The sequence below is a fragment of the Aplidium turbinatum genome, chromosome 11 (genome assembly GCF_918807975.1).
Source record: "Aplidium turbinatum chromosome 11, kaAplTurb1.1, whole genome shotgun sequence".
Lineage (NCBI taxonomy): Eukaryota > Metazoa > Chordata > Ascidiacea > Aplousobranchia > Polyclinidae > Aplidium > Aplidium turbinatum.
The window spans coordinates 5794405-5810049 of NC_137482.1; the positions used below are offsets into that span (position 1 = coordinate 5794405).

General features: G+C 38.0%; 1 protein-coding gene across 1 annotated transcript; it reads left to right on the forward strand.

Moving 5' to 3' along the window:
• The first annotated feature begins 524 nt into the window (after window positions 1-524).
• Window positions 525-13789, forward strand: LOC145779379 (testin-like). The gene is made up of 8 exons (XM_082590956.1): window positions 525-659; window positions 3120-3205; window positions 4447-5125; window positions 5789-5890; window positions 6085-6315; window positions 6690-6905; window positions 9019-9198; window positions 12133-13789. Exons 1-8 carry the CDS (start codon window positions 627-629, stop codon window positions 12316-12318), a joined length of 1713 nt encoding a protein of 570 aa, XP_082447082.1. The 5' UTR covers window positions 525-626; the 3' UTR covers window positions 12319-13789.
• Window positions 13790-15645: the final 1856 nt, after the last annotated feature.

A 15645-nucleotide genomic window follows, 5' to 3' on the forward strand; every position in this document is an offset into this window, starting at 1 on the left:
CTAAGCACACAAACTATCCTCAGTAAAATCAGTTGTGCAAATATTGGTGACGATTAGTGTACGGCTATTGACGAAACATTCCATCAAAAGTGAAGACGTTTTCAAAACACATTTATTGGCTGATGTGAATCTTTATCCTCAGACTGCAAGCCTCTCTGATATCGAAAGGTTAATTCTGGAAGTTTCGCATACTTGTAGATGTAAAGGCTTTGATTTTTGAATTACTGACGTAAACCCAGTTGCAGAGATTGGCAGGGGGAACTTTGCACTGCACTGTTCATTGAGCGTATGTACTTTAGGCTATGGCAGTAATACAGTGTATACAAAGTTACAAACAATTGTAATGTGTCTTGATAACTATTTTAAAAAGCAAGTAAGATTTGTATGGTTAGATTCTGTACTTTGCAAAGAGTTCCCAACAAGTTTTGTGGGATATGTACTATGTACTTTTGTAGCCTACAATATTTTGAGTTGACGCTTTTACAAAGTAACCCTATAGAAGACTGATGTTTTCTATTGTCAACAGGTCAATAGCTGAAACTTTAAGATTCTAAACATTGACTGGTGTTGATTGAATTACAAGGACCAACCACACAACGCTCAGGCTGACTTCTGCAGTCAACGAAATGTCAAGCCAAATCGTATCAGGCGTGACAGAGGTGAGCTCCCAAACAGCAAGCCATCTTTGTTACATTGATTCAACGTGTGCAGACGTTAAATCAACAAAAAAAGGCTGGTTTGCTCGCTAGGTTTCTTATTATAAGGGATATGTACCCAGTCAACAAAATCTGTCATTTTTACATTGATTCAATCTCTGCAGACACGGAATCAATGTAAAAATGACGGATTTACTGTCTGGGAACAGTCAGTTTAGAAGGAACTTTTGAACTCAGGCCCGAATTTATTGGGTCTGGAGCCTTTTCAGCCGACCCAAAATGCTATATATACCGCACAGGCGCACACCGTTTTGTTATAATGCAGTTGTAGTAAGTTGATTTTTTCATTGGGCAACTCTTGGATTTTGAAAGTAAAAAACTTTATCTGCGTGATTTTACTGATATTTCTCCTCCTTCTGGTGTGCCTTAAGTTAACTTAAGAAGTGTTGTGTTTTTATAGCAGTGCCCAAATTAGCTTCACAACGTTATTACATTTTGCCGCTCCTTTAAAAATTGTGTAAGCTGTACAATACATTTTATACAAGGTCAAAATTCACAGTCAACGTATAATCAAACGAACAAGCTAGAACTAAGCTAATACAACGATAACAATGAAGATTTTATTTTTATCTGCCAATATAATCTGTCAACCCGGAGGTTAATTGCAGTGTCATTGATCTAATTTATTGCCTAGAACTTCTAATTATGCTTCAGGCGCTTGCCAGCGAATCGCAAAATTTACTTTAAAAGCTAGAATCATCTTGGATTGAACTAACGCTGACCTTTGTCTTACCCAAACTAAATAGAAACGCGATTTTAGCAAGGTTTTCAGACAAAATATGCACTTCTGCATTTCTTTTGATTTTAAAATATAAAAGCATTAACCATCAACTTGAAAACTTTACATTTTTAATGCAAGAAAACTGCTTTTAGCTATCTGTTACATGATTCCATTAAAAGTCTGTAACGTTTCGCAGAATTCTCAAGCCGATAAAAACTAAAGATTGTAAATTGTCAGTAAAGGATTATGTAATATGTATTGCCATGAAAGGACCAAATGGTACGCATGGTTGCTTTCAATTGCAATGCTTGACATCAGGGCCGGATTTAGCTGATGGGGGGCCCGGGGCACTTTTAGATCGGGGGGCCCCCCTTGCAAAAAAAATTTTCAAGCCTACGGCGCGAAAAACCATCTCTACGTTTACAGTAGCATCAGTCCAGTACTGCACAGCATTTTGCAGAAACTTTAAAGGCCAAAAGGAAAAACATAACACAAAATCACATTTTTTCCACATAGGGGGGCCCTTCAAAAGTCGGGGGGCCCGGAGCAACTGCCTCCTTTGCCCCCCCCCCCCCCCCTAAATCCGGGCCTGCTTGACATGATACCATGTTAAGAGTAGCTCATCGAGAGAGGTATCAAAACTATTATGAAAAATATCAACTGCTCTAGGTTTTGAGCAATTTTAGATCTATAAGCATTAAGCACCACTTTCACTGAAGAAAGTTTTAAAACATACACTTCGTGTATTGATTTCAAAGGTGTTTTGTTTATATCATTCTTAGTCTTTGCGCTTCAAATAGTTATTCCGTATTTGGAACTGTCTGCACTGCGCCGTCACCGCTGCGCTTGACTGGTTTTGTCAAATCACCTGGTTATTGTTATTCGTCACTTCCTGTTTCTTTGCTCAAATCTAACTCCGCAACGGTGTGGGGATTATTCATACAGCTCTTCGTGCTTATCTTGATAAAATTTGACCCCAAAACTACTAAAACGTTTTACTACGAGAATTACCATTGGTGTTAATTGGCCTTTGGCTTCAGTTGGCCATCACGGGAAATGTTAGAAATAGCAGCAATGTTTTTTTATCTCTTTCATAGAAATTCTTTCGGAAAGATTAGTTTTGTCTCCAGTGACTTCACACCTTTTTGATTGCTTTTATTGCGCATGCGCGGTAGTACTGACCTTCTGTGTAGTCACTTGATCCTAGTTTCAAATCGCTGAAAAATTGTATCTTGAAGTAAGGTGATAAAGATAGTCCCATACTGAGTTTCGGAGAATGAAAAAATAAAGTTCTCATCATACTAAGCTTTCGGTACAAACGAGAGCAGGGTGGACAATTCCATTCTCCCGGATGCTTTTTCTTTGTAAAGTGCATCATTGAAATATTTGTAGACTAATACCGGTACAGTAGGCTATATTTCTTATTTTGATGATGATTATGTGCCTGATATGATACAGACGTTGGCGATCATGGTCTTCCAAACTTCTCTGGCATTTGCCATTTCTTAAACTATTGTAGCTTATAAAGGTGTTCCAAGTATACCTTTTTTGTCCCATCTTTACTTGCGTTCTTGTCTGTTACGTTTAATGCCAGTAAAATGTTACAATTTACGATGTACGTAAAACGTTTTATAATTTACGATTCAAGTCCAAAAGTCAAATAAACTTGCTGTATGTTTTAGAAAGTCTTAACTCACGAGGTTGGTGCGGGAGCTCCCTGTTTGAAATGCGGTGACAAGTGCCCTGGTCTTGATTTACATTTCTGGAGGTTAGTTTCTGACATTTTGAGTAATTGATGGAAAGTAAGTAAAACATTGCAACAGACCGTCGACCAGGTTCAAGTCGTGTTCTCGTGCAAATGACGTCATTTCCGCTTTCGTAAACTGTTGTCTCTGTGATGAGAGACAACAACCTAAGTTGCGAGCAAATTTGACGAACAGCAAACTGCGGTATGCGAAGCCAATGACATTTTGCTGCCGATGAGGAAGCAGATATAACACTAATGTTGGAAGACTAGTTGCTTGGTATCAGATACACCACTTGCATACAATAACAAGTTTGTCACGCTCAGATGAGTAGGCCAGCATGTGATGAAACACTTGCCGTTACTTGTGTAATGATTCTAATCGAACAAACTAAAATGTAACCGTTTGAATGCATGAAATTCAGAACGCTTTCCAGTAGATGATATTCTAACCAAGTTATCTTTCAGATACTCAGTGTGTTCATGCAGGGGCGCCGGAACGACTTTTGACTGGGGGGCAGGATTATGAAAAAAGGGCACTTTTATTGCTGAAAGGCCATTTTTTAAAGTTTTAAGATAAAATAAGTTATAGCTATAATGCTCATCTATCAGCTCATTATCGAGTAATGATACAAGTGTCCGTTATACAAAAAACAATGGCACGGAAAGGCATCAAGCTATGTTATAATGATATAACGGTAACCTACTGTGATACAGAATTTTGTGTCGTGAATAGGCCTATTTTTTGAAGTCAAAAATGAAAAATTATAATTAGGCTAAAATCCAATAGCAGAAATATTGCAAAATGTCCAGTAGCTTACATAACCTTAAAAGGGCATCACTGCCCCCTCATCCACAGAAAAATTGAGGGCAAGAGGGGCATTCGCCCCCCCTGCCCCCCCGCTTCCGGCGCCCCTGTGTTCATGTCTAGCTAAAACACAAAAGGTTGCAATCTTTATGGCTGCATAACTAAACTGTAAGAGCTCTGGTACGGCATTCGAAAGGGCGCCGGTTTTACGCCATTCAAGAGCATGCGGTTATGTCTTTGGCAAACCACTTATAGACATGCCTGAAGGTGGACACGAACATTAACTTCCCTTCTTTTCCGTCCACTTAATCTAACTCTCCAACTACCAGGCGTGGCCTTGACACGACAAAAATAGCTACAAAGTTACGAACCAAATGCAATATGACATTGCAGTAAAGTGCAGCCCAAAAGTTTCAGTCACAAATTAGAAATAAGCAGCTTCTTTTATATTTTGCAGGAAAATATGCCGCAATTGCAAATGCAAACAGGAGAATCATGACGTAACAGCGAGTGTGTCGAGCAAAGGTATTGACAACATTGGAAAACTATTGATGCAAGATAGCGGAGACACATTACCGAGACCAGAAAAGAAAAAAGAGTCCCCCAGACGGTCACCAGCAAAGCAACCAGCGAAACAAATCACTACAAAAATATCTACAGCTCCACCAGCAGCACCTAAGCCAGAAAAGCATGTATCAAGCATCACGCATACGGTAAATCAAACATCTACGCCAAGCGAGCCTAAATACAATGGCAATGCTACGGTGGACAAAAACACTGATTTCAATGTTACTGTTGACATCGGAGGGAAGCAACATAAACTTGATTTTGGAATTGATAAAGCACATGGCGACCAGGACTCTTTTCCGGCTCCTCCTCCTACTACGGACGATCTTCCCCCTCCGTCTTTTGATGACTTGCCATCTCCTCCACCTTCATCAAATCAACAATCTTCCAGTGATGAGTTTCCTCCTTCCATTCCCCCTCTTCCACAAGAATTTCAAGAGACCGTCATGATATCAGAAGAACCTACAAAATCATCTTATGTATCTCCTCCTGCTCATGAATCTCCGAAGAAAGCCGCCCAGACTGCTAATGATTCAGCATACGACATAGATACATTTCCTCCACCAGCGGTTAGTGACTGTTGTTGTTTTACTTTCTTGTTTAGGCTTTAAAAGTGTAATTTGTAAACACTACATTATTTTCTTAAATTTTTATCCTGGCGTTCTACTGTTAATGTGGAACTTCTGTTATCTAATTACTTCATATCCAATGCTTAGTATTTTTAACCATTGACAGATTGTTTTTTAGACAAACTAGGCTACATCTTCAAAACTTATACGTGGTTTGTTCCTGTGTTTTCGTATGCCAGACAGGTACTCACTACCTGGTCGAGCTCCCTGAAGGAGTCGGTCGTGCCTGATTGACGAAACGTCAGAATAAAAGCAGATTGTCACTTTATACATCTTGTGATAACAGCTTAATTTGCACCAGTAGAACGCATCATGATATTGAACTAAATGCCTGGTAAACAGTGTCATTCAATTTTCAAAACTTATGCTTAGTATTACTTAGCAAGTTAGTTCAATGTATGGTTCAACAAGGAAACCTCTTCACTAAAATGATTTTGTAGCCTACAACGTTCTTCTAATCACGATTAAATTGTAGTGAGAGCATAAAATATGAATATGCCCGATTGACCGATTATTGCAAGGTAACTCTGAAGATACTGCTATTAACCACTCTTTATCTAATTACCGTTAGTTGATTGGTTTCATTTTGCAATTTTCTAATAGAATGTAGATAACCGTTACAAGACTGGAGATACGCCGCCATCATCCAGTGATGAAGAGAGCACGGAGTATGAATGGAATCCTTCTGTATCGGACTCCAAATTGGTAAACACTTGACAAATTTTGTAATTCTCTTTTAACTTGAGATAACCGTGATCTTGATTAAAGTAATCATTAGGTACTTGCTGTGGTATTGATCAGAAATTTAAAATTTTGGTCGTTTAGCTGTTGTGGGCCACTGATGCTTTGTAAATCATCTTTTGCGTAATTTATCGAATTATTTAAGCATGTCTTACCAGATTCAAGACTACATTGGAGCATTGCCAAAAGAGAAACAGCCAATTGTTGGAACAGAGGGAGCAAAGTATAGAAAGAAGCAGTTAATGCGACAACTTCCTGCACACGACCAAGAGCCAAGTGAATGTCATGACCTCACACCACAAGAGACTAATGAAATGCAACTGTTCGTCAAACAGTATCGTGAGAAGGCCTTAGGAGAAGCAAAAGTGGAAGAAGGAGGAAAAGCAAAAGTAAAGCAGCATTTCTCATTGAATTGCAAGTTGCTCCTTAGCGAAAATAATGTTTTGTATTTGATAGTATGCATCTTACTTTGATAAATGCAACTGGGTGTAGCTAGGTTACCTTTTCATTTTTACTCTTCGACTTGCTGCTATTAAGATTACTTGTATTGTGGATAAATTTCAATGTGGTGTAAGAGGGCTGAGGAAAATATCATTAATTTAACCGATTAAGAAAGATGCTGTTTTATATCACAAGAAAAAATACATGATGAAATTGCTTAGAAAGGATTAGTAAAGTTAAGTGTTAAACTAAAGCTAAAATCATCATACCTCTGAACTTAAATCACATTTCAATATTTCACTCAATTTTAATTTTTTACCAGTCATGTGCGGAATGTCGAGAGCCAATAAAGGTTGGTGACCCTATCGTGTGGGCAGAAAGGGCGGGAAGTGAAAAGCACTGGCATCCGGGATGTTTCATTTGTGCGGAATGCAAGGAGTTGTTGGTTGATCTTATATACTTCTACAATGAAGACAAAATTTACTGTGGCAGACACTACTGCGAACTCCACAAACCAAGATGTGCTGCTTGTGATGAGGTTAGCATCTTACTGTGTGTTCGGCGTGCTTCTCTTTGTCGGTTAACTCAGTGTTTTTCAACCTTTTTTGAGCCACGAAACACTTTATGCATTGAATCTTGCGTAACACTAAATAAAATTTAATGATGATATAATAAAATAAACGACACAACAACAATTTATTCACTTTTAGTTTTTCTCAGTGAGATATCCTTGTTTGTTTGGATTTGGCCTGTTACAAGCACAAAGTTGATATTCGGGGAGAAAGACAAACGTGAAGCTCTAGTGATTTTAACTTTCAACTGGTGTTCCATGGAACACTAGTCAAACTAACAAATTTCCTGCGGAACATCTTCATAAAACGCTAGTGTTCCGCGGAACACCGGTGGTAATTCACCGAACCAACTGCTTGTTTAATTCACCGAACCAACACCGAACCAACTTGTTGTTTTGACGCCTGCCAAGAGCACGTGCTTGTATATTGTGGAAGACATTTACCAGCATACTTGAAAGTGGGCACAGATTGTCCTCTTAGCACTGAAATCTTACCATTAACCACAAACCTAGACTCATAGTCACCTCAAAAACATGCTAGTTCAAATATATCGCAGTACCGTATCTTGGTTAGGCTTAGAAAATAAGCAAAAAGGTAAAATAGTTTACGTACTTTTTATTTCCATTATCTAGTGAGCGTTGCAAAAAAGATTGTTATCCACCCTTTGATAAGCCTAAATGATGCAAAGATCAGGTTTACATTTACTAATATTTATTCACCCGTTCCAACCCCGTAAAAGCTGATGACATGACCAGCCTCAACACTCAGCAATTAATTCTTGTCATTGGACGTTAATTACCAAAATTGCTACGTGTAAAGTCAAAATAACAGCTCAGTGCTTCTCAACGGAAGCCTGTTGACATGACAGCCTTCTGCAGGTTATCTTGCAAATCACGTTTTCTGTTACATTGCCTTGGTTCATTTGAAAAAACAGTTTTGTTCTTACGTTGATAAGTGGATACGTTGATAAGAAGTTTTCTCAACCGTAAATCCCATACCCTTAGGTCTTTTCGTATTGGCTAATGCACATGCGTTTACGTTTACACAATGTTTGAAATTTTCAAGCATCAGCTGTATTTTATACAGTGTTGCACATTTGCAGCTATTTTATGGCTTTTGATATGCGGGTAAACTCGTTGCTCTTGCTTTAAGTATTAAAAGTGGTTGATAGATTTTGAAGTTTCGTAGTTTTCAAGTCACCATACTTGCAAAGTTGCCTTTCATGATGGCAGTTGTTTAGCTAGCTTAAGCCTGGCTTCAAGTTTACTGCCACTATGCAAGTGCATTATTATCCTCTTAGAGACTTTGACAAATCGGTAAAAAATTATTTGTACAAATGCGTTATATGACGATAAAAATCAGCAGCTTTGTGCCTCAAAAACGATCTTGGTTGAATAAATATCGCCAATTAGGCTGCAAGGCTATAGATGCAATACATTTATGCCGCCATTACACAATGTCAGCTAGTAAGTTGGCTGTAGCCTACAGGATAAATGGCACGTCCAGTTTTAAAACACGTTTCATTACTCATTTTGTTATCCGCATGTCATGAGTGCAATTTCATTGAAGGCTCTATGATAGAAGCCGCTTGTCTCTTTCAAGTTTTGACGGTATGTGCGGGAAGCTTATATGACCTCATTTCCGGTACGGCAACACTGCAAAGAAACCAGTAGCAGTAGTACTGTAGTAACTGGTTTTACCCAAATTAAGTTTCAAAGTTTGACAAGAAAGTGTTTCAAATGTTTCTTGTCTGGAGTTCAGCTTATGAAATGTATTCCTCTAATCATCATTCTAACGTTAAGATTTGGAAAAGGTCAACGGATCACTTTTAGCAATGTTTTCTCTTCCAATACCAACATGAGGTAATGTTCAAACTGATTCTTTTTCGCTTCCACCTTTTTTAAACACTTTTTCCTACCAAATCCATCACACTTATACTAACCAAGCTAAACTACAAGTGAAAACAATATCAGTCTCATGGGCGATCATTACTAGCCTACTCCAATATGTCTTTTTTTTTAATAAGAACTCGTAATAATGATTTAAGACCTTAACTTAACAATGCACATTCATTTTCAGCTTATTTTCGCTCCGGAGTATACACAAGCAGAAGATTCGTATTGGCACTTAAAGCATTTCTGTTGCTGGCATTGCGATCAACCTCTTGGTGGGAAGAATTACGTTCCTCATGACAACCAGCCAGTCTGCATCCCTTGCTATGAAAAGTCGTTTGCTCACACTTGCTCAACCTGCAAAGAAGTAAGAAAGGTCTTGTGTTCAATTGCCAGCTCTTGTAAAAATATTTTAGTTCGAATCTTCTGCGTTTATCCTGAAAACTTATCATGTCAGTTTCCAGTCATTTGCACATTCCGGAGGATGGAAGTTATCCTAATCTATCGTCATCTTGTTTTTATTTGACGATTGAACGATTTTAACTAAATCATGCGTTCCTCCTAGTCCTATGCTACTGCTTCAAATGGAAAATAGCACCCAATACCGTTTTTACACTAATGCCACAGAAGTGCACTACTTGAAGGAGCAAATACATTTTAAAGGCCTGCTAAATCTACTCCTTGCCTAAATAGAGGCCATTAAATTCGGTATCATTCAAGATTACGAATAGGTTACTAATAGAAATGGAAAGTTCAGGGCCAGAAACAACAATAGAAATAAGCTACGCATCAGTTTGTCATTGACCTAATCCTAGAGAATCTAAATTAAAATGCTGTTGGCCAGGTTGCTTCTTTGGGATGTCATTGTTTATGAAAGCTGTATGCAAGCCACTAACGCAAAATAGAATATTCGCCTCCCGACAGAAAGATACGTCTACGCCACATGCAGAATTTGTAGTTTCAACAAAAGCGGCTTGACTGCATAAAAATAGCATGCAACACAACTTGTGATCACACTTTTATGGGCGTGTACGGTTGATTGATAAAAAGGTTATTTTGGTGTGCATGATTTAATAACCACGATTTCGTTTTTCTCTTCTCTGCAGGCTTTTTGTTGGTGTAGTAGAATAAGCAAATCAAAAACCAGCTCTCTTCAGCTTCAATTGCACTTTATTTGGATTAGTGGTTACTTTACCAAATTGGTATGTAATTGCAGAAAGGGTATCTCGGTGTGGGGCGTTTTCTTCCACTTAATTTTTTGTTTTTCGATCTTTTTCCACTAATGTCTCACCATCACCCATTTGTCTCATCTTTAGTAGATGAGACGTACAGCTTGTTCCATTACGGGGGTACGCCAGTTTTTGCAGCCTTTTTTCCATGCTTTCCGGGTGTTGGAGTTGCCTCTATCCAGGTTCTTTAAAGGGCGGGGAAACCCAAATTCACTTTTTGCGAGTTTTTTGTTTCAGCGTGATGTCATTGTGTACAACATGCGTTTTAGCAAAAAAAAAATCCAAATTTTGTTGCCCTCGTCTCGCTAAGGCCGCTTTTGTTTGATACCCGTTTGCGAGGTCTCGCGCGCATCAAGCTGTGATTCTGTTCGCTGTGACGTCACAAGGTACATATAGTTGTGGCCAAAAGTTTAAGACCAGACTTGATTTATGACGATTTTTGCATTACTTCAAAATACTGCATCATATATTGTTTCAGTTGCATCATCTTTATGCATCATCTTATATCTGATGCAGTATTTTGAAGTAATGCAAAAATCGTCATAAATCAAGTCTGGTCTTAAACTTTTGGTCACAACTATATGTACCTTGTGACGTCACAGCGAACAGAATCACAGCTTGATGCGCAACGAGACCTCGCAAACGGGTATCAAACAAAAGCGGCCTTAGCGAGACGAGGGCAACAAAATTTGGATTTTTTTATTGCTAAAACTCATGTTGTACACAATGACATCACGCTGAAACAAAAAATTCGCAAAGTTAATTTGGGTTTCCCCGCCCTTTAAACTCACGTCTTTTCTCACCAACTCTAGTCTTACTTTTTGGTCTATTTTTTTTTTAATCTGGTTGCTGCACCATACCAATGTTTTCATGCTGAAGTTATTTAGAAATGAGACAACGTTTTGCAATGCGTTTTTTTTTTTGAAAAAACTTTATTTTCTCAGCATTGGTTTATGTATTCTTAAAGGATACCAATGGCCAAATAGCAAATAACTGTCAATTATTTATGAACTGCTATTGTAAATGTGTATATCGCTTTGTTGAAAGGAAATAGTTAAGTAAGTCTCTTTAGCTTGACCTTCTTGACATCCATCTATTTGGCTTCATTTGTAGAAAACTGAAATACCAAGCATTGGCGTAGGCACGAAAGAACAAAGGAAACACCATTTAAATAAAATGACATTGTCATTGACTCAAAACAAAAATTGTCTGTAAAATTTAGTATAGTGCTTAATTTTCTAAAAAAAATCCAGAAGGTCAGGTCATGCCTGTTGTGTTTTTGTCCATTCTACTGGAAGCACTGGCTGATGCTGCATAGCAGGGATCGGGAACCCATGACTTGCGAGCCATATACTGTATTAATTTGTATATGGCTCTTACGATGACGTCATTTGGCTCGCAGATAAATCTAACCTTAGAATGCGAAAGTTTTATTTTAACTTTCCATTACAATTCAGGGCTGAAAATACGCTCAGAATGCACCAAGTTAAAGTAATTTTTTCAAATTTTTGCAACAGCTGTTATATAGCAACACCCGCTGTGTTTCACCAGGATTTGTGGATTTTTTTTTTTAATAGCAAGCTGTATTTTCTGACCTAAAAGTGTGAAAATATGAAAGATAAATGCAAAACAGAAAACTTATGAGCTTTTTTTAAGCAGTTGAGTAACCGCTATAAAGCGGTATTTTAAAACTAAAACTTTGGGTATTACCAATAAAAAAAGACATTCGTTTTTCTTATTTTACAAAAAAGAAAAAAATCCCCTTGTTTCTTACTTCCTTTTATCTCGTTTTTTTTTCCAAAAATGTTATGAAAATAAGCGACTTGAAACACGTAGGCCTACAGGGTATACAGTAGTACATTTTATGTAAATGTCCTGTTCTAATGCACAATGCAAGCAGGTGAGATAACAATTTCATATTTTAGCTTCATTAGTAGCCGAGTAGTGCCAGGCTTACACCTTTTTCTTCGTTATTTAAGGTCTTGATTGTGAGGACAATGTTTCAGTTGTCTACAATCTACACTGCTTCTCGCAAAATCACAACCAAATCTTAATTGCATTGTTTTATTCAGATTATCGCTCCAAACACTGAGTGGGTCACATTTGAAGAACACCACTGGCACGCCAACCCAGAATGTTTCAAGTGCACGCAGTGTGATCAATCGCTGGTTGGAAAACCCTGCATTCCAAAGGGGGATATGGTGTTTTGCTGCAGCAAGTGCAAGAGAGAAAGATTTCCGCCTGCCACAGCCCAGTAAACCACTAGACTGCCTTATTCCAGCGAATCTGTTCCGTATTCTGATAGATGCAGAAAAAATTAAAGCATGCAGTACAACATACATTTTGAAGCGTGGGATATGTCGTTTGAATGCATGGTTCTCCTAAATATCACGTTTTTCCACAGATTTTGTGTGAAATTTTTGCATAGCGATCTGATCTAAATTTTAAAACTGCATTAAAATGAACAGCTCTACACTAGACACAAATCCGCACCGTTATTACAGTAGGCCTACACATTGGTTTGTTTGGGCTGGTAATTTTAGAATGAACGTGGCCTTAGTTGTTTTATTTTTGTCAATCAGAGCTGTAAGCGAATCTTGTTTCACAGGCTTGATTCCCAACAAAATTTTTGAAATTAGCACCAATGACTTTCTGAATGAATCAAAACAGTCAAAGCAAGCTGACTTGTTTGAAGATCTACGAAATGTAAAAACATCCAAGTCCAAATGCCCGCCAAACCTGGTTCGAACCCGAAAAAACTTGGCTTGCTAATCTGTAGAAAATCATTGATAAAATGTAATATTATCATCAGCTAACAGTGAAACAATTCTGTCTGTATTTCATAGTTTGCCAACATTGTTTATGGCGTGAGTTGTTTTTTTTAATCGGCCAGTTGACTGCATCTATTTTGTTTTTCTCCTCCACTAATTTATCAATTTTTTTTTCATATGCTATAACCAAACATCTGTGCGATAAATTCGAAAACAGTATTTGTACAGGACTTTATTCCGAAGATGAGTGTTTACTGTTTATTGTATTCCACGAATCGTTGGCAAAGCAATAGCGCTCTACCATTTATTGTCACTAGCAATTTTTCATCACCAAGTAAGCATTCCTACAAAAGAAATTATGCCAATAAACTTCCAGTGTGTTCAGTGTTCGTTTTACTGTATTTGATTACATCGCCGTATAGTAGATGGCGATTTTTCCTGATACACCCATATCATGCGTGATAAGCTTATGTGTGCAGTATTACATTTGTGAAGATTATGACAAGTACAATATACGAGATATTATTATTACTGATGGACTGTAGCCTAGTACATCAATCGTATTTTAAAAAATGATCTTTAAACTTTTGTAAAACCAAAGAAGTACGTAGAGCATAAGTTTTCAGGTTGTAACAGTTGACCGCTTAGGTGTTTTTGTTTTGCAAAATAATTCGTAACTCGTACACATATTCTACGATTTTATTTTCTTAGCTGTTTTGCTGTTGCCAGTGCAACAATTCCATGTAGCCTACGGTTGATCCCGCTTTGTGTTGATGTAGGCTGCTTTTTCTTGAGTGAGCTTTTTACACGTCAGAATGTCGCTGAAATTTGTAACAAACGTTGAAAAAGATGCCTGTTTCAATTATGTTTTCGTATTATAATCCATGCTATGTACCCAACCGACTAATGATGGTAAACGATTTGATGTAACTTAATAAACTAACGAGACTAAAGTGTATGTAAACGCAAATGCTGTTATAACTAACAACCAAAATCTGGACACCATTCTTTAGTCTCTATGACATATTTTGTTTCTAATTGGTTAACCAATAAGCTAGGCTGCATGTAACAGCAAGGCGACCGACAATAATACAGCATGTTGAAAGTGAATGAAAGTCTAGAAACTTCTTTGTTATACAGGTTTTTTAGATGGAGATATATCATAAATTTTTAAATAGGACATTCACAAAACTCCGAATATTTCAAGCCACAACAGGAGTGAAAAAAAAACATTCTTAGAAAAACTCAGACGTAGAACAGCTGGACATAATCTGCATCGAGCGTCTGTGCAATCGGTAGTGATATTGACATGGTGGCCTATTGAAGTTATTCAACGGTCGTTACTTAACTCAACAAAAAATTAAACACTTCCTCCTGGTATACACGGATTTTTCCCAGCGCATCACTCAAGCACTGGCTCTTTTGTTGAACACGGCCACATCTTGACTGACTGAAGGAGTTTTTACCCTCGGGTTAATAAAGCTTCTTTGAGAGCTTAATCCTGGCAGTTACCAGCAGGGCCACTGCAGGGTCGGTTACCGAGTTTGACAGAGTGAAGTTTCCTTTTGTTGAAGTGTTGTTGTGTGTGAACCATTCCATCAGCGGCATCTCCTAGACGCCGCTGAATGGACAGTTGTCCTCGAAAATGCGTTGCTCAAACGCAAACCGTGAGATTCGAACCATTTTTGCTTAATCTTGCATTTTTTTTTCTTTCCTAAAGTCGGGCGCTCAACCAACTGAGCCAACGGAACGGGCGTCTTCTGGAATAGGCAAGACACAAACATACAACAGGATTGAGCATTATAACAATATATTTTACATATTGACAAATAGTTTTAACAATCGAACGTTTTCGGCTTAACTGATGCCCTTGTCAGAAATCTGAAAATATTTATAAAAATGCAATAAATTTCAACTTTTTGAAGGTAGCTTAATTAGCTAACTGACTGTAAGCATTAAGAAATACGCAGCGATTAAAACCAACAGTGTGGAAAACAGACGGAAAACAAATTACCGGTACATTAGGAAAAGGCAACTACGTAGCTACAAAAGAATTTGCACCACCACAGGATATGTGATACATCTAGTAAATGTTGAGGAGAATGGAGGCGCCTCCCGCAAATAATTATTGGTTTAAATTTGGGTTGTCGCGTTTGATTAACAGCGCTTCCTGAATTTTTGTGTCAAATTGGGATTTGCCTTTGCGTAAAATTTTAAATGAGTCAGTAGAGAATTTTCCATCTGTACAAAACAAACAATCCATGATATGGTCTTTGACGGCACTTCTTTAAGTCTCTAAAGTACGGGAGCATCTCAAGCCTGAGCAACGTCTTTCGAGCCTGCTTTACATTCAGCGGCACCTAGTGGATGGAATAAATCACAGACATCAGCAAGTGGAAACTTCGCTCAGTCAATCTTGGTAACCCCCTGCGCCAATAGTTCAGAGCCTCTACAAGTATGGGAAACTACCAGGAATAGCCAATAAGGTGCTTTGTTAGTCCGAAACAAACCAACATGTAGCCTACGCATGAAAAGCTCAAAATGAGAAAGGTGATCGTTCGTTTCACAAAACCTAGTGGAAAATATTAACTATTTTTCCTCCAACTGGTGTCACTGCTGTGCGGTTAGCACCTTATTTAGGTTTAGCATGTTTAGCCTTCACAATTTCACATTTAAAATTTACCAAGAAGAAGAAGTTCTTTTATTTTGTAACACCAAATGATCAAACCTCATGTGTTATTTAAAATGAAGAAAATCACAACATTCAACGTTGCGAGTGTGCAAGCTATAGCCTACCCAAAATGTTTATTGTTA

Bases quoted from the DNA above. Each gene is read 5' to 3' on its own strand.
- LOC145779379 (XM_082590956.1), top strand. From the start codon at position 627: ATGTCAAGCCAAATCGTATCAGGCGTGACAGAG. The intron at 5,891-6,084 runs GTAAACACTTGA...ATGTCTTACCAG, and splicing joins CTGTATCGGACTCCAAATTG to ATTCAAGACTACATTGGAGC. The intron at 6,316-6,689 runs GTAAAGCAGCAT...ATTTTTTACCAG, and splicing joins AAGAAGGAGGAAAAGCAAAA to TCATGTGCGGAATGTCGAGA.